At 39.4% G+C, this 24,676-nt stretch overlaps 1 protein-coding gene across 2 annotated transcripts in view; it reads right to left on the reverse strand.

Annotated features, from left to right (window-relative positions):
* SPO11 (SPO11 initiator of meiotic double stranded breaks) overlaps window positions 1-24,676 on the reverse strand; it is a 217,765-nt gene that overhangs the window by 8,569 nt on the left and 184,520 nt on the right. For both annotated transcript variants that reach the window (XM_050982028.1, XM_050982027.1), the window contains 2 exons: window positions 2,928-3,072; window positions 760-873 (listed from right to left, as the gene is read on the reverse strand). In XM_050982028.1, coding sequence (XP_050837985.1) covers window positions 760-873; window positions 2,928-3,025 — 212 coding nt within the window. In that variant the 5' untranslated portion in view covers window positions 3,026-3,072. The remainder of the gene's footprint in view (window positions 1-759; window positions 874-2,927; window positions 3,073-24,676) is intronic.

The following is a 24,676-nucleotide window of genomic DNA, read 5'->3' on the forward strand; positions in this document are numbered from 1 at the left end:
TCCTTTATTCTTTTGCTAATGTAGTGTGGAAATCAGCTAATCTCTCAGGTTTAATGATTTTCAGTTTAAATGAACTCCTTGGAAAAATACTGTTGCACAAGCAACTTCTACAAATCACAGAATGTGCTATGAAGGAGGACAGGTTTCTTTTTCTCTGATCCTGTTTAGGTCAGCTGGCAAAAGATCTGAAATTTAGATAATATACTGGAAGCTTGGTTTGCTTTATTTTGCTGGTAATGAAGTTAGAACAACACACAGGTAAGAAACACAGCAGAGAGAGGTGAGATGCATCTTTGAAGAATAAAAGGATAAGTTTATCACTATCATTTTAAGAAATATGTTACCATGAGGAAAAGCAGAGTAAAAGAAAGTAGGGTTTGAAGAACAGAATTGCCAGTAATTTCTTCCAGCCTAGACCAGTGTTTTTGCACTCTAACACAACCTATCATTTCTAGTTTCTACTGCTTCCAGAAAAGGATTGTTTATAGGACCTCCCTTTCCTTTCCAACCCCTATTACAGTAGTTTTACATTTCCCTTTGTGCTGTGGCTTGCTATTACTTAATACATGATGATGCCTGTTCAGAGTGGTTACTAAGCATTACTTTTTATTTGTCCATTAGTTTTTAAAATTATTTCTTGATTCTAATGCTTATAAAATGATTATGTGTGATTAACTTTTCTGGAAGTTACATAATCAAATTCATATTCATGGCATTTGTATTAATAGAAGGCAGGACTTTTAAATATTTACTACTTACTCTATGTTCCTCCAGTCTGCTCTGTTGGCCACTGTGAGAACAGGTGCTTTTTTTTGGGCCAGGCTTTGAAGTACTCCTTGGATAACATTTTCTATTGCTTCAAGAACCTCAGAACTGAAACAAAGAGAACGACACAGCTCATATGACAAAATCTAGTTCTACTTTGAGGTTTATCAACTATCCCCACTCTTACAAAAATCATGTGAGCCAAAATTGCTTACAGCATACTTTAGGTTCAGAAATGTGGAGGAACATTTTCATTTTTTAATTTTGTTTTGCTCAGTTTTCCTAACACCTTTGCCTTTCCATTGTAAATGCATGAATAGAGGACACAATTTAAAGTATATTTCTATTCAATCCTGTAACCATCAAATTTTTCACCAGCTGAACTTCTAGACCAACTGGCTGTTTTGTGACTAATGATTAATGTTTTACTATAAATGAGGTAATATTGGCTTTGGCCATGATTTTGGCAAAGTTGTTTTTAAATGCTATAAATTTTAAAAGTGTTCAAGACTACAAATACTTCCTGTTGTACCATTGCACATTAACCTTTTGATCTGCTGCCCTGAACTAACTGCTAAGGATTTTAATTACATGAAGGCTCAGTCTCAGCAGACACACCATGGAAAGAATCAAATCTGTATCTTTCACCTAAAAAGACAAAGCAGCCTTGCAGCAGATCCCTTACAGTAAAACTCCAGGCTGGGTTGAGTGTTATGACAGATGCTTTCTATTTTCATAAGCAATCTGACTCCAGCTTTTCAGCTGTCCTTAAAATTACAAGTGTACTCTGCACTATCCTAAGTCTAGGTAGGAATTAAAGAATTCATGGAACTTATTTTAGCTCAAAGTTTTATCAGCAAAGTCTAATTCTGTCATTAAGTAATACACAGAGAAAAGATGAGTCAATACCAGTGCATGCCACATAAAACTAATTATCTCAAATCAGCAAGAATGATTTTTAAAATTAAGCAGAGTCTCCTTAAACAACCATGAGCTGTCTTTAAAGCTCCCTTTTATCAGCTGAATATGTTTCTTCCATTTTATAGCTCAGTTTCCACACTCTCTCCACATTGCTGAAAATAGATTCTAATTTTTTACAGCAATTTAAAGTTCCAGAAAAACAAAAATTAAAACAATAAAAACAATAAAAATATGTATGGGCAGATAGATGAAAGAACAGAGAGGTAGGAATTCTAAATCATGTCATTACTTTGATGCTCCTAAATACTTTACTTATTCATTTTATTTTGTCCACTGTAACTACCTTTATATTCCAGGTGTATTTCAGAGTTTGCTGCAAAATTTGTAAGTCCAGGTTTGTGTTCCAATCCCAAGTTCCCCTTTTGCTAGCCAACAGAAATGGGAAATGTAGTATGGAAAATGCAAAATAGGAGGAAGAGGACAGGAAGTCTCCATGTACCCCCTGCTGATATTCTGTCTCTTTTTGCAGAGATTATCTGAATTTTAATAAGCAAACACATGATACTGGCCAAGTATGCCTACTTAAAATTCACTGTGGTTTAGTTAACAGTGACATCTGAGCAGAGAAAGGGAAGGTGCTGCACAGCTCGCAGGGTTTGCCTGATCATTTCTAATAGATTGCAGCAGAATGGATACTTGTTTCTGTACAGAAGGAGAACAGATCTTCAACATAAATGACACAAAATATTAATATTATAACACCTTTAGCAAGCTAACAAGGTACACAATAGAAACAGTTACAAATGAAAATCTGCAATGTAAGAACTAACACACTCCAAAACTTAGACCATGAAGCCATGAGCCAGAGACCAAGAAATCTCTAAATAATAATGTTAGTAATATCCTTTTCTTCTTAAAAGACCTTCATGATACTCCCAGACTGTTCTAGCTGCTGAGGCTGATGTCCTGTGTGCAGAAAGACTCTTTAAAAACTGACAAGGGTTTTTTGTTGGTGTAATTCAGTAAGCTCATTTTGTCACAGTTTTTGTTATTTCTGTAGCCACAGACCTTTTGGAGAGGTCTGAGGGAATGAAGATGCTATTTGCAATCCAAGATACCATTTGTTTTTGTATTGGATTATGGTTTTGCTTCAGCATGAGCCTATTCGGTGCAATAGTGTCCTACCTACTTAAACATTATCACAGAAAGAGAATGGAGGTGCTATTTTTGACATTTTTTACCTGGGGACGTGGCTCTCCTGACCAGCCAGACTTGTTTCCGTGAAGCTGGCCTTGTTTGCAGCTGGAGTTTCAGTGGAACACAGACTGTGCTCCTCCATTAAGGCTGGTGCAGGTCAGTCCAGCTTCTCTGGATAGGGAAGAAGCCCTGTTAAACAGAGACAAAAAAGAGGTTATCACAGAAATTACAAACGGCTCTTCTGCTTGCTAGATGTAAAGCACATAACCTGAGCTCAAACCACAGGGACACAGAGAAAAGGCAGAAATTTGCTGTAGAAACCAAAGTCAAGGTTTTCCCACCCTTCCTGACCAACCAACTCAGGGCTTCTCCCTCCCCTTATAAAGAGTGGGAGCTGGCACACTCTCTCCTGACCTTCTGAGGGCTTTTCGCACCCACCCTGTCTGACTGAAGGCTTTTCCTGGCCAACTTGGCTTTTCCTGGCCAGCTTGGAAGCTCCAAGCACCCTTCCAGACCAACCAAGTGCTTTTCCTTCTCTTCCTGACCAACCAAGGGATTCTCCCACTCTTCAAGGACTTTTCCTGCCATTCCAGAATGACAAAGGGCCGTTTCTGACCTTCCTGACCAGCTGAGGGTTTTCCCGCCCTTCCTGACCAGCTGATGGCTTTTCCTGACTGACCAACTGAGAGATTTTCCCATCCTGAATGACCAACTGACAGATTTTCCCACTCTTCTTAACCTACCAGTGGCTTTTCCCACCCTTCCTGACCTGCCAAGGCCTTTTCCCTCCTCTCCTGGCTGGCCAAGGGCCCCTCCTGCTGCTTTGGATGCCTGAGGGCTTTTCCCGCCCTTTTCTGATTGACAGGCGATGGCCCCGCCCACCCCGCCGGCCATGGCTGCCACTGGACACTGGCCCTCAGGCCCATCCATCGAGCTGATGTCTGACCACAAACTCCACAGCACCCCAGTTTCTGCAATAAACTCAACCAGGCTGGCTTGGAAGTGGCCAAACAGCTGATCTGTACCTTCCTCATCCAGCCATTTTCCTCTTCCCGTAATCTCAAATGTCTGTTCCTGGCTGGCGGGAAGCTGAGGGAGATGGAGCTCCAGTGCAGCTCCAGCTGTGTGGAAAAATCCACGTCCTTCCTCAAAGTAGAATTCAGCTTCTAGTGAAGTTGAAGTAAAGATTTAGTGCTACTTTTTATCATTTGTCTTCAGCATTCTGAAGGTTTACGACAGTCTTGCGATATGTTGTCAAATTTTTCTCAATACGCTGTTAAAGTCTTGTATTCTGAACAAACAATAAACCCCAATTCTAAGAGTCATGAATCACTGGCTTCCAGAGAAGCTGAAATTTAAGAAAAGAATGCTAAATTTTGTAAGGGTTATGGCTGAACTGGGATTGTTGTTATTCATGTGGCGTCCCCAGCCAGAGAGCAGAGCTGCACGATGGGTGACACAGGCAGCCACAGACTGTGAATTTGGGAAGAAACCTCACACATTGAGTATTTTGGTACATTTCACCTTTAGATGCTCAGCTTTTCCCACAAAAAATCCTGTCTGTCACTTCAGAATGTTTAAATTCATGGTGACTGCAAAGAGAAAATGCAGCACTCCTGAGAATCCTGGTACGGGCCAGGGGAGCAGCCCCTGGTAGTCCTTGGCACTCTCTGGTTCTGCAGTGCTTTTGTGTTCAGGGATCAGGGCTCCTGCACCATCAGCTCCGTGGTGAAAAAAAACCCAAATAACACAAACTTTAACTGCTCTTACTTTTGCAGTTATCATATGCCAAGTTGTATTTTTAACTCATAACTATGTCATCATAATTGATTCCTCATTAGACGTCTCTCTGAGAGTGTTGGAAGTTACTTAGGAGATAAATATCACAAGGCTTGTCCTTTCTAGGGAAAAAATTTCAAAGCTCACTGTTGATAACATCATGTTTAGTGCACAGCAGTCAGCAGTATTGGAAGCTGTGCTCAATCCAGCTCACAGCCAACAGCATTTCAAACGTGGTGATGCTTGGACTTGTTAGCAAGTTAGATGATGTAGTTTTTAGAATGTTGCTCCATTAGCTACTGCCACTGAACCTTTCTTCTTTGGTACTGAGTGAGCAATCCAAGTCCAGCCTGGGTAGGTAATTAAAAAATTAATGCATTGATTTATTCAAGGAAAACCTCAGGCTATGATGATATGAGCACAAGGTGCTTCAATTAACAGAGGGAAGCCAAAGAAAAAGGAAATAATAAACTGAAATTTTCAGAGCTTTCATCTTAAGTCTTTGGCCTTTAGGTATCTTGAGATCATTCCGGAAATATTTATGTCAAATCTCTGTAGCTCTTTCCAACAACTCTACATCAAAATCATCAGATATTTTTTTTTAAATAGAATTGCCAAAATTATACCATGCCCCCAGCAACAGATTGCAAACAAAACTAAATACACCAATTTATGAGAAGCCAATTTAACTACTTGTTTCTTCTTCACAGCATCAAACAGCAATCATAAAAACCCCAACTAAAATACTTAGTGTTTAGATCTGAGTTAACAAAAACAAGTAACAATAATAAAATTTTCTGTGCTTCTAACTTAATACTGCACACATATATGTAAATATAAATATCTCTAACCAGATAAATTTGTATCCAGAATATAAGTAAATGAATTACAATCAAGAAGTGGACTAGCAGATTATTTTTCTAGAGTCCTCTTTCTTTATTTATTTTCCCTTTTTAAAATCTTCTTTTCAAAAAGCCCAACAAAATTAAATTCCAAATATGGACTGCATGTTTCAAAATTTATAGAAATATGCATATAAACATTTATAGATAAATGTGCATAAATATATACTCTAATATGTATTTATATACATTTATATATGTGTATAAGAAGGAAAATTACTAGGAAAGGAAATGAGGAAACCAGTTTTAAATGTTAAGATGGGAAGGAAGAAGCGAAGGCAGCAGTGGAAGGATGCAGATCTCTGGTCCTGCCTCTACCAAGCTGTGCAGTAGATGGCACCACAGGTGCCAGGCAAAGTGTTACCACTCAGAAACTGTTAAATTTAACACTGATGAAACAGGAGCATCATCCATCACCTGCCAATTACATGAAAAGTTACTGATCTATTTCTAATGAGCAAAGCCCAGAGAAATAGGAGATGAAATGTCATTCACTGCTAACAGATCACAACTTCAAATGGGATATCTCCTTCCAAATAACGTTGGTAGTTAAAAAAAACAACGCAAAAATAATGTATGTGTGCAGTCTACCAGGCTCCAGAGTGAGAAACACCTGCAAAATATTTATTCTGTGGTGAGTCAAATCACTGTAAGAGGAAGTGGGGTTTTGTTACTGAAACTCTACAGACCATTCTTAAAAGGAAAAGTACCTTTCATCTAACCTCTGTCAATTGTGATATCCACATCTTCTAATGTTTTTAGGGATAGTAAAGTATTTTTGGTGGCAGGGCAAAATAGGTATTTGAGACAAAGAAACACAAAGTAGATTAAATGAAAGATTACTTTTTGATAATTTAGCATAAATTCCATGTGCACTCATAGTAGTTGAGCTACAAACAGGCAGCTCTGTGACTGAACAGTTGAACACATAATTTTTACACACTGAGAAGCTTGAGCTTGCCCAGTACTAACTTAGTCACTACTCTTTCCTCTCTCCTGAACTGGTCTCACACTAAGATGGGACACTCCTCCGGCTATTAGAAAAAATTCTGATTAAAAAAGCATGTTGAAGGGGAAATATGTTGAAAGAAACAAATGAAAAATTTTTGTACTAAAAAATAACTGGAAAGTAGGAATGGCTTCTCTTCCATGCTCATATGACAGCTTGAAAACAGCAGTCTTGAAAACAGCTGCACCATTTCTGCTGGCTTTCAAAAAGTAAACTGTCTTATTTTCTGTTTTCCTTTTGTTGGCAAAATCCTAGAAAGCATGAGCACTCAGGTGTGGTTTTACTCTTTAAACATAAAAATGCCACCTGCTGTACATTAAAACTATTTGAACCTAAATCTGCTGCATTTATGGGAATGCTGCACTAGTGGTGTCACGACCCCAGATTCCTGCCAACAGGTAAAACTTGGGGTGGACTTCAGACAGTTGTTATTAACTATTTAATAAACCCTGGGGAAAATGAAGTCAGAGGATGATGTAGGAGTTCTGACACTGAGTGCTGTGGGCCATATAAATGGTGGGTGGGGCAGCTGATTAACATTCTACTTCATTTTTGGAAGTCTAGATCAAAATCAACCTTATGTCATTCTTTAAAATGCATTTGGTGATTTTAATTGAGCTACTAATGTTAATTGGTCCACACCACAAAAATGCCAGGGGCACTGTGATGTAATTTTGGATAAATGGCAACCTTTTGGATAAATGGCTTTTGAGGGTCTTAAGACTCAGTATAAAGTATATCAAATAAAAAATTAGCATGGGTGCCTTATCTTAGTTTTTCTTTTTTTTCTTTTTTCCCTACTGGAGAAGAGAAAAACCATGATTCAAATAGAAATATGAATTCAGCCTAAAGCATGTCTTACCGAGCTATTCACAAGCAGTTCTGACTGCAGTGACATTGCTGGTCAGCCTGCAGTGAAGACTCTGCTGCTTTTTCAGGGTACAATTTTAACCCATTCAAACATTTTTCAAGTCTTTCTGCACAGACGACTCTTTTCTCAGTTCTCAGAGCAAACTTAAAAGTGTCAGCTGGATGTCGCTGTGACCCATTCCTGTACCTGGGCATGGAGGAAGGGGTGACATTTTGCCCTGTTTTGCCTTGTCCCACTGCTGCTGGCCAGGACAGCCACCAAACACCTTGGGTTTGGTTTGATGGATCTTCCAGGCAACATTCTGCCTGCTGCTTAGGGATCTAGGAGGCACTGGAACAAAAGAATCACCCAATGTCCCACAGCCAAAGGTGTGTACAGCTCACAGCCACAGGAAGGTGTTAACTAAATGTGTAATAAAACCATGGAGTCTGTGCACATAAATACAAACTCCTATAATACAAAGTTCTCCCTGACTGATCTCACATATTGTTCCCAAAGGGAGTTCAGTGCAGAATTCGGGCCTTAAAGAATTGAATAGAATGGATTTATATTATTCTCTAAAGAGAAAAATCTTCTGGCAGAAAGAGGAGTTTGGAGCTGTTGACTAAGGACTTTTCTGCACTGGAAATCAGACTGGAATTGTTATTGCAGGATCAGCTGTTCTACAATGACTTATTTGACCCATGACTTTTCCAGACTAGAATATCCACACAGGGAGCTGTTATGGATAGTTTATTCAGAAATAACTATTTTGGTCACTTTTCCCACATAGAGAAATGCACAGTGTCCATGCATAGCTGTAGTAACTTTGGTTTATTTTTTACAGAAAAATAGTTTTTGTCTGATATAAAACATATGGCAAAATGAGAAAGCAGAAAAGGAATTTTGAATAAGATCATGATGCAATTGATTAAGATCCTTTATTTAATTTATTAATATAAGATATATTATTATAATTTGCTATGATTACTTACATACTAAGAACATCTCTACATCTGCACAGTTGTGTTCATTACAGGATGTTGCATCAGTTTAACTAAATCATTAAAAAACCCCTCATTTCTAATTAAGTCAGTGCAAAAATATTAACAAAATTACTTGCTGTAGTCTCTGCTGGATTTCATATCTCAGTCATCAGCCTTGTGGTAACATCATACACCTTGTTAGAAAGAAATAAACAACAGTTCTGTGCTTCTGCAAAATTCAGGATTTTTTGGTGTTTGCACATTCATTTTAATGAACAAGAAATAGCCATTTGCTGCCAGCAGTAACTTTGCTAGGTTGGGAATTCCTGTTTGTGCCTTGCATGATGAGTGGCTTCAGCACCTGTTAACAGAGTTCCTTTCTAAAAATCTGATGTAGTATTAATTTATTATTTCAACATTTTCCTCCATGTCCTCTACTCTGTAATATTACAGGATCTCTCATGCATTGTACTGGAATGCTTCCGTGTTTGGATCCATTCATGAGGAGTTTTGAGTGCCAGGAATGCAAGATTAGGACCCTAGCATATCAAGAAGAAATAAAAAATATAGAAATGACATTGTTGAAGATACTATCAACCATCCATTAGTCCTAAGAAAAGATTATCTAAAACTTTTTTTATAAATTAAACTGAAGATTATCATTCAGCTCTTTAGTCAAGTTTGATACTTCATCAGAAGGAACATTAACATGTTTATCAACCAGTGCAGGTTCTTAGGTGGTGTGGAGAGCTGGATGAGATCACTGAAAGTTCACTGAATGTAAACTTTTACTCTGAAATTATACACTTCAGTGTTTTATATGACACTCTTGTAATAAACATATTAAATTATATACTGTGATGCTAAAGCACTATAATAAAAGTACTTGCTGCTGAGTGCTTGAGAAATTGTGAAACAATTGTTTTCAAGTGTTCATAACTGTAAAATCCCCAAATGGACTTGATGTTGGAGAGACACTTCTCTGCAGCACAAATGCATAATTTCCAAAAGAAAAACCTGTAAGTTTTGCCAGCTGACCTCCTAGGTAGAGCCTTGCCCATAAATGCAGCGAGGCAGATTGGTGCTAACGATATGTAAAGTTCATCTTTGTACTCCATTCATTCTCACTTCATTACTGGCAAGATTAGTAATAGCCAATTTGCATTGATTTATACCAGCTATTTACAGTCCTCAGGGCACAGAAGTTATTCATCCATGGAAAAACCTGTCATACTCTCCTTTTTTCTAGTCATGCCTCTATCTATGTGGTAATAGAGGGATGGAGTTTCTGCCTCTGGTGTGTCCTGCACAGAAGCCAGCATCTCCAAAGCCAAGCACAACAGAAAAATATGGCTCTGCCAATAGCTGGGATGGTGACCCAAAGATTACAATGAGAAAAGGGCTGAAGTTCTCAAACCCTCTCTTACAGTGATTTGAACAGGCACGAGCAGCTCCCAGACACCTCTGTGTACCAATCTGGCAAGGAAAAAGGCAGTGATGGAGCAGAGCAGGGACCTGGCAGTAAGGCTGGACAAACTCAGATAGATGAGGCTGGTTATGCTGTGCCCAGTTTTGGCTCCCCCAGTCCTAGAGCAGGGTGGAGAATCAGCAGGAGGTGAAGTGGAAGGTGCTGGGATAATCCAGGTCAAGAGCACAGGGATGAAATGGAGGGACTGAAGGTGCTGGGCTTGCTTGTCCTGGCAAAACAGAGGCCAGGAACTGGTCTCTGCCTGCACAGCAGTTACAGAGATGACAGCCAAGTTCAGGGTAGGTAGTGTCATAACACAGAACAGGGAGCAGTGGCCATAAATCACAGCGTGGGAGGTTCAGTTGAAAATTAGGAAAAAATGTTACTCATTTTTCAGACATTCTTTGAAAAGCAAAAACAAAACCCCCTCAAAAACTACAAAAACGACACCCAAGTAGGAGTACAGCTGAAAAACCCAATAGAAAACAAATAATTGCCATCCTCTGGTTTCTTATTGTTTCAGATATCTCCTACCTTTAATATTACACAAATTACAGTATTACACACATTTAATCTTACAGGCACGTTACATACATGTGTTACCTGGTTTTGTTTAAAATCTTTGCATGCAATTAGTAGTTGACAGAATGCCATCTTTTGTTGAGGAATGAATTCTTTTTCAACAAGCAAACCCCAATAGTGCTTAATTTGCAATGCAATATTGACTATCATCTCTGAATCAAAAATTAGTTCTTCACAATGGATTCATTCAATTGTTCGAGCACTATTGCATCACCGTGTCCAATGGGATTAAAAAGAAAAGTTGGAAAAAACCTCAATTGAAAGGAAACTGCAAAACCCCATTGGCCCAAATACCACAAGCATGCTAATTAACTAGAAGCAGTTACTTGAATAATCAAGACAGGTTTTTTCTTGTATTTATTACCTGCACTTTCAGGTATTTGTTACATCAGCTGTAATATTTATCTAAGCATTGGTTTACCACATGTGCACTAGAGTAAAAAGGTTAATTTTGATCACTCAAACTACAGATATTCCATTTAAGGCACTTTGTGACACCAGCAAGTTTTCACCTTTCCCTCAGGATTTTAAATCCACTAGCACTTTTCAGATGGCTTATAGCAATTTTAGTGCTTCCCAAACACAGTTCCAACCATTCAGCTGTTCAGCACCCACTGAGAAAATTGGTTTCCTTTCCTTTGCAACTTTTCAGTTTCCACAGACCAGTGGTTAATATCTTCAATACAGACTCTCTATTCAAGAAACACAAAATGTTTACAACATGGTGACATAATTATCTCTACAGTGTTAAAACTCAAGACATGGATTTGCCTACAGGCAAACTAAAGCTTTCTCCACAGAAAATTTGTAATGGTAAAGATAATGTCTGGAGATACAGAAATATAGATTTATGCTTTATTGCATTGATTAGTGTTTGAAACTTTTCTTTTTTTAAACCCACTCCTGAGAGTTTACCCCTGTTGTACTGAGTCCATCAGTTTGGATCTGATTTCACAACGTCTCTGTGCTCCAACATACTGCTGCAAGGATTCATGTGCCCACACATAAATTTTCTTGATGAGAGAAGCTTTTGTATGAACTTCTTAAAACAGTTGGCAACAAAATATAAGAAACATCTACCACACTTCACTGGATTGGATTAAGGGATGAAAAAGTAAGAGGAGAGCAAACACCACAACACTTTGTAGTCCTGTTTGACAACTAAGGGATAAATTGCATCCTGCCCTCTATTCTTAATAAAAAGCATAAGACCTATTATACTTGTTAATCCAAAGTCCACCTAGACTAATATTCTCCTTCTGACAGCAAGAAATACTGGATATCATGAGAAGAGTACAAAAACAGTGTTTAGTAATGTATTCCCAACATGTTTATGACTCAAAGACTTCTGGAATAACTTCATATCCAAGGACTTCTGCTGGTGTTTTTGTACTCATCAGGCTTTTTTCCAATGGATCTCATGCACATTTTTAACATAACACATCCTGTGACAGGAAGACCCACAGGTTAACTACTCATTCTCAAAGATGTGTGTTCTTGAACCTGCCATCTCCAAATTAGTTATGATGCTCCCTACTCATGAACAAGAGAATAAATAATCAGCCTTTTTCCACCTTTGCCATGCCACTAGGTTGAGCTTTTGGTGGGTTTTTTTTCTGAATTTTAATGTATTTCCACACTGCTTCCCCTGATTCCTCTTGTCATGGACTATGGAAGGAAGAAAAGAAAGAAAGAAAAAAAAGAAATAAAAGAGGGTGAAAATGGGATAAAAGACAGAACCACTTAGGAGCCTGAAGCAAGATGGAGGGAATGTAGTGCCCAGGATGTTTGCTTCTCTGTCTGGGACAGAGAGGGAGAGCAGGAAAATAGGCTGGGCCCAAACGCAGAGGAAGGAGAGTGGAAATCCCCAAATGACAGGAACAGGTGACAACTACAGGCAAAACCCTTTGTCTTGTTTTGATGACACAGATATTGAGATTCAGAAGGAATTTTGGCCATCAGAACTTGACTGGAAGCTACACATTCTCTCTATTCTTTCCTTTCCTCTGTATTTGTCAGGTCTGCAGTCAAATGAAAGAAATCCAGTTTTAAATTCCTTAACATCTGGGTGCACACAGGCAGGTTTTACCTCCTTTATATCCCTGCAGTCCTGCTAATATTTCAGCCCATGAGAACCTGAGATCATGGTTTGGCTTCAAGGAAATTCAGTGTACTGAAGTAAACTAAGGAGATACACCATCCTCTTTCACCACTGGAGGGAACATTTTTGCCCTTGACAAAGAACTTGGGTGTCATTAAGATAAAATAGATTATGGAGAATTTGATATAGGTGTAAATGCTTCCAGATATTTAATCAATGGGGAAGCAGTGGAACAGGTTTAGGCAGCCTACAGGTTGATGACCTGTTCTGATAAAACCTGGCTGGACTATTGAAGTCATTCAATATCCACCCCTACTGCAGTTTCTCATGGCCAGCTACTTACATGGAGCACAGATTCCTGAGTTTTTTACCTTTTAACTTGCCACCCTCATACACGTTATTGGAACAGGATGTAAGAAAGTAATCTGAAAGCAACATTGAAGTTTGACCTATCCAAAAAGACCCCCAAAAAACCTCAACAATAGACAGCCCCCCAAAAAAATGCTCAAAAAAACCCCAAGAACATAACCAAACTATTATATATATCCAGATTGGGATGGAGAGGAGGAAACTGTAGGAAATATTGGCTATGAGTCCTACCATATGCATAGACATGAAATCTTGGCTGCCCACTCTATGAGCTAAAAGGTTGGATAGTAACAGTGCTCTAGAAAAGATTGAACCCTGGGGCTTACTGCGAGGCAGTGATGGATTTAATGAGCTGGGTGTGACTGGAGGGAATGAAGGAGATTCTTCTCAGGACGTGCCTGCACTTGAAACTCTGTGGATTTTGTGCATCTGTGTTAAATGATTTGAAAAATCTATTGTGTGATCAATGGCACACACAAACACACCTCCTCACAACAGTGCCCTGCACACATGATATTCTTATTTCTGTCATTACAATTCCTCCTCTTTTTAGGAGCTTAGTTTAATTTCTCATCTTGTTTAAACTCCTTTAGCGTTTTGTGTTATTTACCAATGTTCAGATGTGAACCATTTTACCCCTTTCCTGTTACAAATAGAAAGAAACCTGGCAGATTAACATGCAACTAGAACAAAAAATGCCCAGTGAAAAGGCTAATGCTATGGTTTTGCCTCTGAGCAGCAGGCTGCATTAAAAAGCACATTTCCATTTACGCAATAGAAGATTTTGTTAGTCAATAAATCCCTGCAATCTCAGAGGAAAGAATTAATCTTACATAATTGGAGTTTTGTTTCAGGAAATGAATTTATACTAAGAGATTCAATCTCTTAATTAAAAAGATTTAGTATGTTTGTGTTCCACTTAGCAGTTTTATTTGTTCTTTAATTTGCAGGAGTCCATACTGGGAAATAATTGAATGAAAATGCCAGGAGGAATGGGATGTGCATACCAGGTCTGTGTGCAGACAAGAACCAGGATCTCTTGAGCTCTGCTACTAGTTTTGACTTTTAAAGACCTCAGAGAATCCCTACACATGTCAGTTCTCTGTCTGTAAAATGGAATTCAGCAGTGGGTTATCTCACAAGGCTGCTGTCACTGCTGGAATCCAAAGAAGGAGCAGTTGGTAAATGCACTACTGGTATTACCAATGTAGCAAAATCAAAGAGAGCAGGATAAGATTTCATGGATGGGAAACACTGCCTTAACAAGAGCCTCTTTCAAATGTCTTCCTCTCCTGACAAAAGATGAGGAAATTACTTGTAAATGCATTAAATTGTATTATGAGGGGGGAAAAAACCAAGCTGCCACATTTATATTGTGCCAGGAGGAGAAAACCACCATGGAGCCACCTAGGTACAAAAATGTTTGTATACTGAGAGTGATCCTGTGCTGAGTTCGTGTCCCAGTGTGGGAATTTTGTTTGTAAAAGAGCTGCTGGGATTGTTCTGCAAAGAGCATCCAAGCCTCTGGACACGCCTGCCCTTCCCAGGAACTCTGGCTGCTTGACTTACTCTTTGTGGCTGGGAAGTCTGAAAAGAGTTCACACAGGAGCAACAGGATCAGAATTCCCCTCTCACCTTTTGTTGCAGGAAAAGAAAAGGGTTTGATCCAGTCTTCTAAAAACTGAACTGAACCACAACAAACCAGTTACATTCACAAAACCATTGCCTCCCTAACTACCAGAATAAAAATTTTTAAACTTGCTGTTTTCAACCAAATGTAGCCAAATATCTTTTAGACCTAATTAAAGATTACTCTGCAACTGTCATTTGCTATGACTTAGGTAAGTATTCCATAGCTTCCATTGAAAACTGATGTAGGGAACCCTCACCCATGGACATAGGCACATATTTCATCCAACCCACCACTACCAGTTCCAGGTCATGCTGATTAATGCATTTCACATAAACAAGCTTCTTATTTTAAATGTTAATGCCTTCTTAGTGCAAGGTGAAAGTCTATCCAATGATAGAATCCCTTAAGAGTGTTAATTAAACAGGACAATAATAATCCACTGGTGATTTATAGTGAGGTGGATTACCAGAGCATAGTGGTTGGTCTGATAGGCATTTATTGCCTACTTAACCATTTAAGTATAACAAAAAAAAAAAAATCATTGTGGGACAAAAGGTGATGAATGTTTCTGCTAAAACAGTCCATTAAGATGATTCATTAACATTACAAAGAGGTCTGCAGCTTGTGTGCCACTCGGAGCCTTTAAAAGTCTGGGAAAGTGAGAGGCATTACCATAGGAAATGCTTTATGCTAAATGTGCACTGATAGAATCTAAAGTCCACTTTCTGCAGATAACATCACTTTTTACATTTTGCACTACAAGGTCTGAGGATGCTTTGTACTTCTCAATTCCTCGAGAATGTATCTTCCCAACGGAGGAGAGGAGCAATAAAAGTCACAATGCTCTGGCATACATTGGCGTCCCTCACACTTCCCTTTGAACTGATGGGCCTGGAATGCTGAATCGCTGGTTGCACCACTGCGGAATGACATGGGAGCCATGAGTTATAGTCACAACAGCTACAGCTTTATTAAATGCACAGCAAATAAAGCTCCTATAATGATCTTTTCGGGTCAAATAACAGCAGATGCCTGCTGTGTAACAGCAAGGTGGTGTACCGGCCCTGACTGCTACAGGAATTGTAGGAGGGTTAAATCAGTGTGTAAATGCACCCAAAACAGCAAAATAAAGTCTTCAGTATTTTCCTAACAAATTATTCCCTGAAAGTGGAGCTAATGAAGCTTGGTTATTCATGGATTTATTTTGCAGCTCTTACATCTCCCTATTGGAATAACCCCAGGTGTCCTCCATCCCACTCCAACCCTTCCAGCCCCCTTCATCCCTCACCTCCCCCCTGCAAGAACATATGCAGGCTCCCTTATTCCCTGGAGAATACCCTAGCATGCCTTGGCATCTTCTCCCAGCCATTCCTTGACTTTTGTTTTTGATTTGGCAGCTGAATGAAGCAGTGTTTTCACCAAGGAATATCAGAGCAATGTGCAAATCAGTCGAGAGCCTTGCTGCTGTCAAACACAATGAACAATTGCTGAACTCTGCCTTCTCCCTCAGTGGGAGAATAAATAAGGATTCCTTCCTCTCCTTAGATGCTAATTCTTGCAAAACTGGTAAGGACAACTGGTAAGTGTCTCCAAATCATCTACATAACCTGTGACAAATGTGTCAGCATCTTGGAAACTGGGTCAGACAAATAATTGGATTGTGTAAGTGATTTCCCTAGGGAACCAGACTAAGAGGTGTGATAGGATCTGCACTGACCAGAAGTCAGTACAATCTTGTTTATAGTGTGTGCAGCACCTGTCCAGACTACCTGCATGGTCTCAAAAACAAGCTGGACCAGGTTCTTGGAGCACAACAAGACACTTGCATCAGACCTAGTAAATTCTGCCTCTCAGTAGATAATTACCCTGGTTTATTTCTCAGTCAGCGAATTAGCACAGCTACACCAAATCCTGGGCTGGAGATGACTGAGATAGATTTGTTGTCCTTGCATGGCATGAATTGTCACTTCTAGATAATTCAGTTAAAAGTGAAACACTACAGATGCTGAGTCTGGGCAAGAGAATGGAGCTGAGGGACACATGTGACATCCAGCACAGCTCCCCCCAGTACTGTTCAATATCTTCTAACTGCCTGGGGAGTTGGTCAAGCAACATTTAATGTCTGGTGCCAAATATTGATTCTTCTAAGAAACAAGGCACTGACTGCATTCATGATTTGTGACCAGGCTTTATCACAAAGTGCCTTGCCCTGCACCAACCTCATCTACAGAAATGGGATAACTGTTTCCAAGCAGGGCCATTAACCCAGTAATCCAAAAACCAGCCTCAGATGTGGTAAACATCTTTCAGATGAGCTCTGCTGATTAATGAACGGAAGGTGCTGAGGTGTGGAACTGTGTCTGGTGAAACACATTCTCCCCACCTCTGCAAACTCCTTTAGAGTCCCCTGGGACACTTGCAAGTCTCAGCTCTTAGTCAAGAATGCCCAAGGGTGCCCAGCACTGGGGAAGAGCCTTTGTGGGAGGATCAGGCTGGGGTGTCAGACAGAAGGAAGGAATACAAACCAGTGGGAGGCTGGCAGGAGCACAGGCTAAACCAGAAAGAGAAGCTGAACATGTGTGCCCAGTGGCTTGATGAGATTCAGAGTGGGAACAAGGAAGAAAGGATTGGATTGAAAGATCTGTGTTTGCAAAGCAAAGGAGAAGGGTTGAAATTTCCACCTTTCAATGCATTTTCTGATATCCCCCCCCCCCCACTGAATTTAACCTAATTTCAGTAAGAGCTGAGAGACAGTCACGAACATCTTATATTTTTCTTTAGATATTCCTTACAAAGTGCCCACAAATTTACCCACCAGATTTCATCACCCCAGACCACACTTCACTTATGATCTCTTCTTCAACCTACAAAAATACTGAAGGTAAGCACCTCACATTTGTCAAATACAGAGAAAGATGTCACCTCAGAAAACCTGGTTGAGAATTTTTAAACAAAATGCTTTTGTTCTATCAGAAAATGCTAACATGCAAAAAAAAAATTATATTTTTGCTGATTTCCACGGAAATACAGTTAGGTACATTCAGATATTTCCATGAGAAAAATCTGTTCTGAATGAGAATAGAATAGAAATGTGGGGGGTGATTTATAAGACTCCCAAAGCCAGAAATATGCCCAAATATATTCTAGCACCCTACCAAACACAACAGAATAACTGTCTGTTCTCCATGCAGCTATTTTATTTTATTTTTGAAAAACAAATAAATAAAATTCCCCAGGCTGAAGAGAAGCTGCCTAGTGAAACAGCTGGTGACTAAGTCTCACCTACGAAGCTCAGGACTCCAAGCAAGCTCTTTTTCAACCCACTACAGAGCCCAGATTTCAGTCTGACAAAAATAATGTTGAAAACATTATGTCAAATGTCTGCTCCAAATCCCATAAAGCACTCCTTGGACAGGGCCCAAGTAAATACCCTAGCCACTGGATGTTGGCTATTCTGGGATGTCTCATTCTTTCTATTCATGTTTTGTTTTTTAAATCATTCTGTGACAAATCTAAAACAAATGTCAAAACCATTAATTTTTTTATACACTAGATTTTTTTTCTGTTTCTGGTCAACTCTAATTCTCAGTGCACCACCCTTAACTCTTCAATTCATTCCTTCTCTTCTAACTTGGTCCAACTTGCTGGCCTTTAGAAGAGTGAGAGATACTTAGCTCTTGCATGGGGAAAATTAATTTGATTTGTGCATTCTGTATTGTCCTATATCACTGTTTTTTAAAATTACTTCACAGGCCTTTGGGGCCCATAAGCTGCTTTTACAGGGATCCAAAAAGGTAAATAAGACACGTTGCTTTGGCATGACATAAAGAATTGGCTGCCACCAAAGTCTGCAAATTAGAAAACATTAAAGATCAGTGCTTTATACAGCTATTCCTGTGTCCTACTGCTGTTAGTATAGGTTGAAAGCTTGCAATAAGCTTTTATTTGCACTGGGATAAAAAAACCATTAACATTATTAAAAACTAAGTGAATCACAACATATTTTGGAAGAGCGTAAGAAAAATACTTTGGCTCAGGAGTTGCATGTATAACCAGATCCATCACTTTGAAGAGAAAGCAATTTTACAACAGTCAAAGTTAATATAAAGTTCATGTTGTTACTTTTGCCTCATGTACCCATATGAAAAGTGGACAAAATTATCAGTTTGACACGCTTGTTTTTCGTGATTAAATTTAACCCATCTCTAATATAAGATGGGATAAGCATGTGAGTGGCTAATCAAAATGCTAAATAAAATCTACTTTATGTGGCATTAAGCTGTTAAAAATCCATGTAATTTTTTTTATGATTGATCAGTTAATTCCCATAAACTTATTTAGATAGATTAAAAACCCCCATTTTTTTTCTTTTGTCTATCCACTTCGACTTCTGTGAGGCAGAAAATTTTAGTCAGATACAGTTAATATCTTGTTCCCAGAAATTTTCAGTAAAAACTGTCTTCAAATGAGTATTTTTAAGAAAAGATGTGACAAAATGAATACTGTACTTTCATGCTATCTATCACATTGCAGTTAGCATATTTAATCCTGAAAACTAGAGCTACCACACTCTGGGTCATGCCTACATGCATGCAAACAAGACAAATAAAATTAGATTCCTGGAAACACGGCAATGTGCTCACGGATCTCATCCGTGCTGCTGAGAAAACAGCATTTTCACAAAAGGCAGGGTCGGGTCTCAGCCGCTCCTCCTCAAAACTGTCCTTTAACAGGAGCATTTTCTCTACCCCCAGCACAACAACCAGTCAGGAGACAATGAGGCTCTGCAGTTTATGAGCTCCCTTGATGGCCAAAGTGCTCTTCCATACCTACCAAATATAGTAAACAGTAAGTGCTCAGCTTTTTGTTCTTGCCTCAAGGCTTAGAAACAACTTGCAAATCCTCTCAATTCGCTTTTTCGTCCCCATTCCTTCCATTAGACTTGCTAACAGTATCTTTCACAAAGATTCTTTTGTTTCTACTGAAAATCTCTTAGAGATTTCTTTGACATTTCTCTTTCTCTCAGTATCCTGTCACAGGGCACTGGACCTTCATCCTGGGACTTACCCAAATCCTTCCTTTTTCCAGGACATACTAAAACCTTCCATCCCACACTTTACAAAGAAGAGTGAAGGCTCTATCCCTAACAAAAAGCCAAAACCTTAGAGCTATGAACTGCTGAATTCCTCTCAAAAATGGCAGAGCACCTTCAGACCCCCATTGCATCATAGAATTTTTAAGATTTTCTGAATATTCTTACTTTCCTCCATGATTTAGCTTTACTCAATATGTACTTCTGTCTTAATGGATGTTCTTCTCTCTTCTCCTTCCTCAATTTCTCCCTGCTTCCAAATAAAGCAGTAGTCTATGCTTTAAGTTAGAAATACCCTTATTAAATCTGATATTAAAACACAAATGCCAACTTCTTTCAAAAGAAACTGGCATTTTTACTTGCAAATGTAGCCAGTGTAAATTCCCAAACCGTCCAAATTAGGGATGTTTGCTGTCTGACTTGTCATCATTTCCCAATTACAGACAGTAAGATGCTCTGTAAACAGGTTTCTGTTGAAGTGGAAGGTCTCCTGTGCTGTTCTCCTCATGTATTCAGGACATGGAAATAGGGACAGGAATAATCAGGAAGTGATTCAAAATCTCCATAGCCCTCATCTGTGTGAGGACACTGCCTGTGCTGCACGTATCCTGCAGTTACTCAGCTGGAAGAACAGGAGTTTGGTCCTGTGTGGTTTCAGTTTATCATCATAACTTCAATTTCTGTACACATTAAACAACTGAAACCTTTCCTCTGCTCATGATAAACATGCTATTCACGAAGATTGTTTTTACCCCCAAAACAAATGTAAGGAACTTTCTGGAATGTAAAAATCTTAACTGCTCTGGATTTTACATTTTCATGAGCTTAACAGACAGCAGTATATCCCTTGTAAGGAAATAAGTTAAATTTTCATATGCAACTCTAAATAGTCTATTTTATAGCTCCTTGATTTAAATAAACAAAGAAACAAACATACAAACTGCTTCCTTCTGCTCTTTTCCCGACAATCCAAATATTTAGTACTCTTTATAGGATGCTAACTGTGGAACTCCATGCTTTTAAATTATGCTTTTTGGGTGCCTCGAACAACAAAAACAACAGATTCTCTCTTGCGGTCAGACCACCAGAGCGGAGTAAAGTGCAGTAACTGGGAGAGTTTCTGCCCCATGTTCTGCTCTGCTTGTCCTTTTCAAAGGGGGCTCAATGAAGAGCCTTGTTGAGACCTCCGCTGGTGCCACTGTTTATAGAGGGGGTCATTAGGAACAGTTTAGTCAGAACAAAAGGGGTTTTGTTTCTATTGTCCCCCTTGCAGTTTGACGATGTCTTAACTGAAAAATTATCTTAATAGTCTAACAGTATATATTCGCCTATGGGGCTCAGACAACTGCAGAAAGGGCTTTGGATGAATGCTGAAAAGATGCACTTGACAAAGCCAACTCAGTGCACGCCGAGCACCATTTAGGAAGCGCATTTGTTCTGACTGAAAACTTAGAAGTGCCAGTCTCGGAAAGATAAACTCCCGCAGCACTGCACTCACAACTAAAGTAGCCTCCACAAAAGGGGCAGCGGGGACCCCGAGCGCTGCACACCCAGCCCGGGGAGCTCCTGGGTGGGGGCAAACACGGACACCTCCATCTGCTCACACCGTGCTGCACCAACACACACCGGCAGAGGAAATGGGCTTTTCAGACGATTTTAAAATCCTCCTGATTCCTGATTTTGTGCTGCTAAAGGTCTGGGAGATTGCTTCACGCAGGCACTGGTAATGTGGCAAACCTCCTCCCTCGGCCGGCAGAGCTGGAACCTTCCCCCGGCCCGGCAGAGCTGGGCCAAGCCCTGCTACCCTGCTCTGCTTGGGAGGGGATTTTTGTGGCCAGGGCTCTGGAGAGTCAAATGACTCTCCAGCTTCCATCTTCCTTCAGACTGGTTCAGAAACGCTGCTATAAATCACCGCAGATATAAAGAAAGTTATTTTAGAGGCAGAACCAGAAACAAAAAAATGCACATTGTGTCTCTGCAGCCCCATGCAGCTTGGAATTGGCAGCTCAAAACTTCCAATTGGAGTGGCTCTAATGTGTATTCAAAATAAACTGTGAAAATAATTGTTCCTATGGAAATGAAATATAAATAAAAGTAGGAGCTGAGACCATATAAGATAATGTTGGACCAAATTCTGTTTCCTGCTTATTGAAATGCACAAGATAAGCCTCGACAGGAGAGAAGCTGCGGGGTGCAGCTGTTGTATATAATCCTGCTTCCTTCAGACCTGTAAAACCAGCAGTCTCCAAAGATCTCTCTGCTCCAGCAACACGAGTTTTATGATTCAGGGGCATGGTACATATGGTTTAGCATACACACCCCAATTTTCCATGCAACCTCCCCTGTTAGGATTACTAATACTTGTGGCATGAGTAGTTTGTACAGCAGCTGTGCAAGGGTTATGCAAGCATTTATGTACACATTGGAATAAAGGCACAAAATAATGGTTCTTTTGAGGTATTACTCTGCACCTGCCTGGAGAGGAAAAGTAAAGCCATCCAAATTCATCCCGTTGCATTCACAGGTTGGGATCAGTTCTTTTGTTCCATTTGAAAAAAATGAATATGTTTTATATGCTTTTGGTTCTGTATAAAAACTAGCAAACATCTCTGCCTTTAGTGAATGCAAACAGCAGAAAACTGAAAAAGACATAAATATATGTTAATAAGAAGAATCCTGAGTGTCTGTAGGAGCAAAGATCACCATGTATTGTAAGGAAATGTAACAGCTAAGCAGATTTTCAGAGGCACATTTCCAAGGTGCTGCAGCACAACTCAAATCCTCTCCCAACAGTGACGTCCGAGCTCGTGCCCAGCTTAGCTTTTCACAAATACAAGCCTGAGATCTCAGACGTTCAGATTACAACGTTACCAACAAAGGAAATACCTGGGCTTGTGCCAAAAGCGTCAAGCAAATCAAGTGTGCACACAATAATTTAATAGTACAAAATTAAATTCAGTTTTCTTCGAGCTGCTTTGGCAATATTGGAGTCTAAATTAAACAATATTCCCATGTCTGTACCTAAGCTGCAGAAATAGATTAGTTACATAAAGTTTAAAGAGATGATTGAGGTACACTGGTGTAGGTATGTATGTTATACCAATACATAAACATACACAGAAAATATAGCACATGCCAGTATTCAAATTGTAGATAAATGTATAATAAATGTAACATTACAAAAGTTTCAGTAACATGAGCTCATTTCTCATGTTGTCTGAAATAAACAGCAATAAAAGGATCCCTGTGGTGATCCAGTTTTAGGAAGTGAAGTGCTGAACTGTGAAGGACTGAACTCTGTCCACCTTCCCCAGCTGATAAACATTAAATTCAGTGCCATATCCCTATTTCATAAATCCCAAAATTCTATTTTAGCTTTCACTGGCATCCTCAGAAGTAATAATGCCTTTTTCACAGCCCAAAACACAGATTTCATTTCTGACTTTCCTCTGATCAGCAGCATTGAGAATTAACACTTAATTTTTATAACGTGATCAGTATTGTCCAACAGAGCACAGCTCAGCTCAAATCTGTTCAAATTCCTGGACTAGAGATAATATAATGGCTTTATCCATAATGTGATTAACTCCACGTTGGTGAATATGTTCTCAGTAATAATAGGATCTTTTGATAAGAATGATCCAACACAGTGTAAAGAAATATGTGATCTAATTATCCATTCTTATGCAAATAGTAATGCTATTATTTTTGCTGTACTAATGTTTTTCAAGCAAAGGGCATAGACAAACAGTTCAAAATTCCCCAAACACATGCTAGTTTAGTGGGACTATTTGGAAGGAGAAAAAAGTTTGCAATAATTTAGGAATTGCACTTTGTTCAAGACAAATGAGAGAAGATGCAAAACAGAATGGAAAAGAACCATGGTTAAAGTTAAAAAGAGGACATCAAAGTAGGAAGACAAGGAGCTTGAAACTGAATCAGCAGAAAAGAGGACAAAATGCTTTGTGTCTAATTTTTGAAAAGTCATTAAACGAGTTTCTGAGCAGAACCCACACTTTTTACTGCCCATTTGGTCAAACTGAATGCAAATGGCCAAATTCTGCCTCTGGCATATGCCTCACATTGGTACACAAGGATGACAAATTCACCAAGCACAAACCTGCACATTTTTGTGCATTTCTTGTTTTTAAATCAGCCCCTTTATTTCTCTCCTAAATACACACTTCCAAATATTCTGTCTGTTCCACACAAACAAAAAAATGGCAGTAGATGGTACTAAACTCGGGTAAGAGCGTGCACACAAAGCTCACAGAGATCAAAAAGTTACTCCATTGGTAATGTGGCTTGTGCAGAACCCCAGAAACATTGGGAGTCTGTTTTTATAGAAATTATCTGAAGCAGCAAGTGCCAACAAACAGGGATTACTTCATCACAAGCATTAAGTTTTCCTTCTCAAGAAGAGGAGGCTACACAAAAGAAGTAGAGAAGGCTAAGAGGAAAAACTGGTTTCTTAATTGATCCAGGAAGGAGGAGGAAAAAGACAGTGACATGAAGGTGCCAATATTTCAGCAACCTGTGTGGAACTGATCCTACAGGAAGCAGGATAGGGTTTACACAGCAGGCAGGAAAGGAGGGAAGAGAAAGACGTTGTCCATGAAAAAAGGTACAAACTGGATTGCCTTTCTGTTTGAAAAGTATTTGAAATTCAAGCTCAGATCTGAGGGCTGAACCACTGCAGTTTGAGCTGCATCATCCTTTATTGTAACCAGCAGAATAAATGCTGCCCTTTGTTGTGTCCCAAAGCAAGATGAAGGCAAGAGCTGGGGACTTCAAATCAAAAAGTTATTCTTTAACAAACTCACTTTCTCATCCCGTGCTGCTGGCATGGTTTTGTTATGCTGTTTTAGGTACCCCCATTGCCAGCCATCATGCATTTATTAAAAGATGTACAGGTGCAGCAGGATCATAGAAAGTACTGTATCAAAGAGAAACCTTTCCCAACTGTTCCTGTAAAAGCACAGCTTACAGTGGCAACATTGCCCCTCTTTTAAGAGCACATCC

Source organism: Serinus canaria, chromosome 20 (genome assembly GCF_022539315.1).
Source record: "Serinus canaria isolate serCan28SL12 chromosome 20, serCan2020, whole genome shotgun sequence".
Classification (NCBI taxonomy): Eukaryota; Metazoa; Chordata; class Aves; order Passeriformes; family Fringillidae; genus Serinus; species Serinus canaria.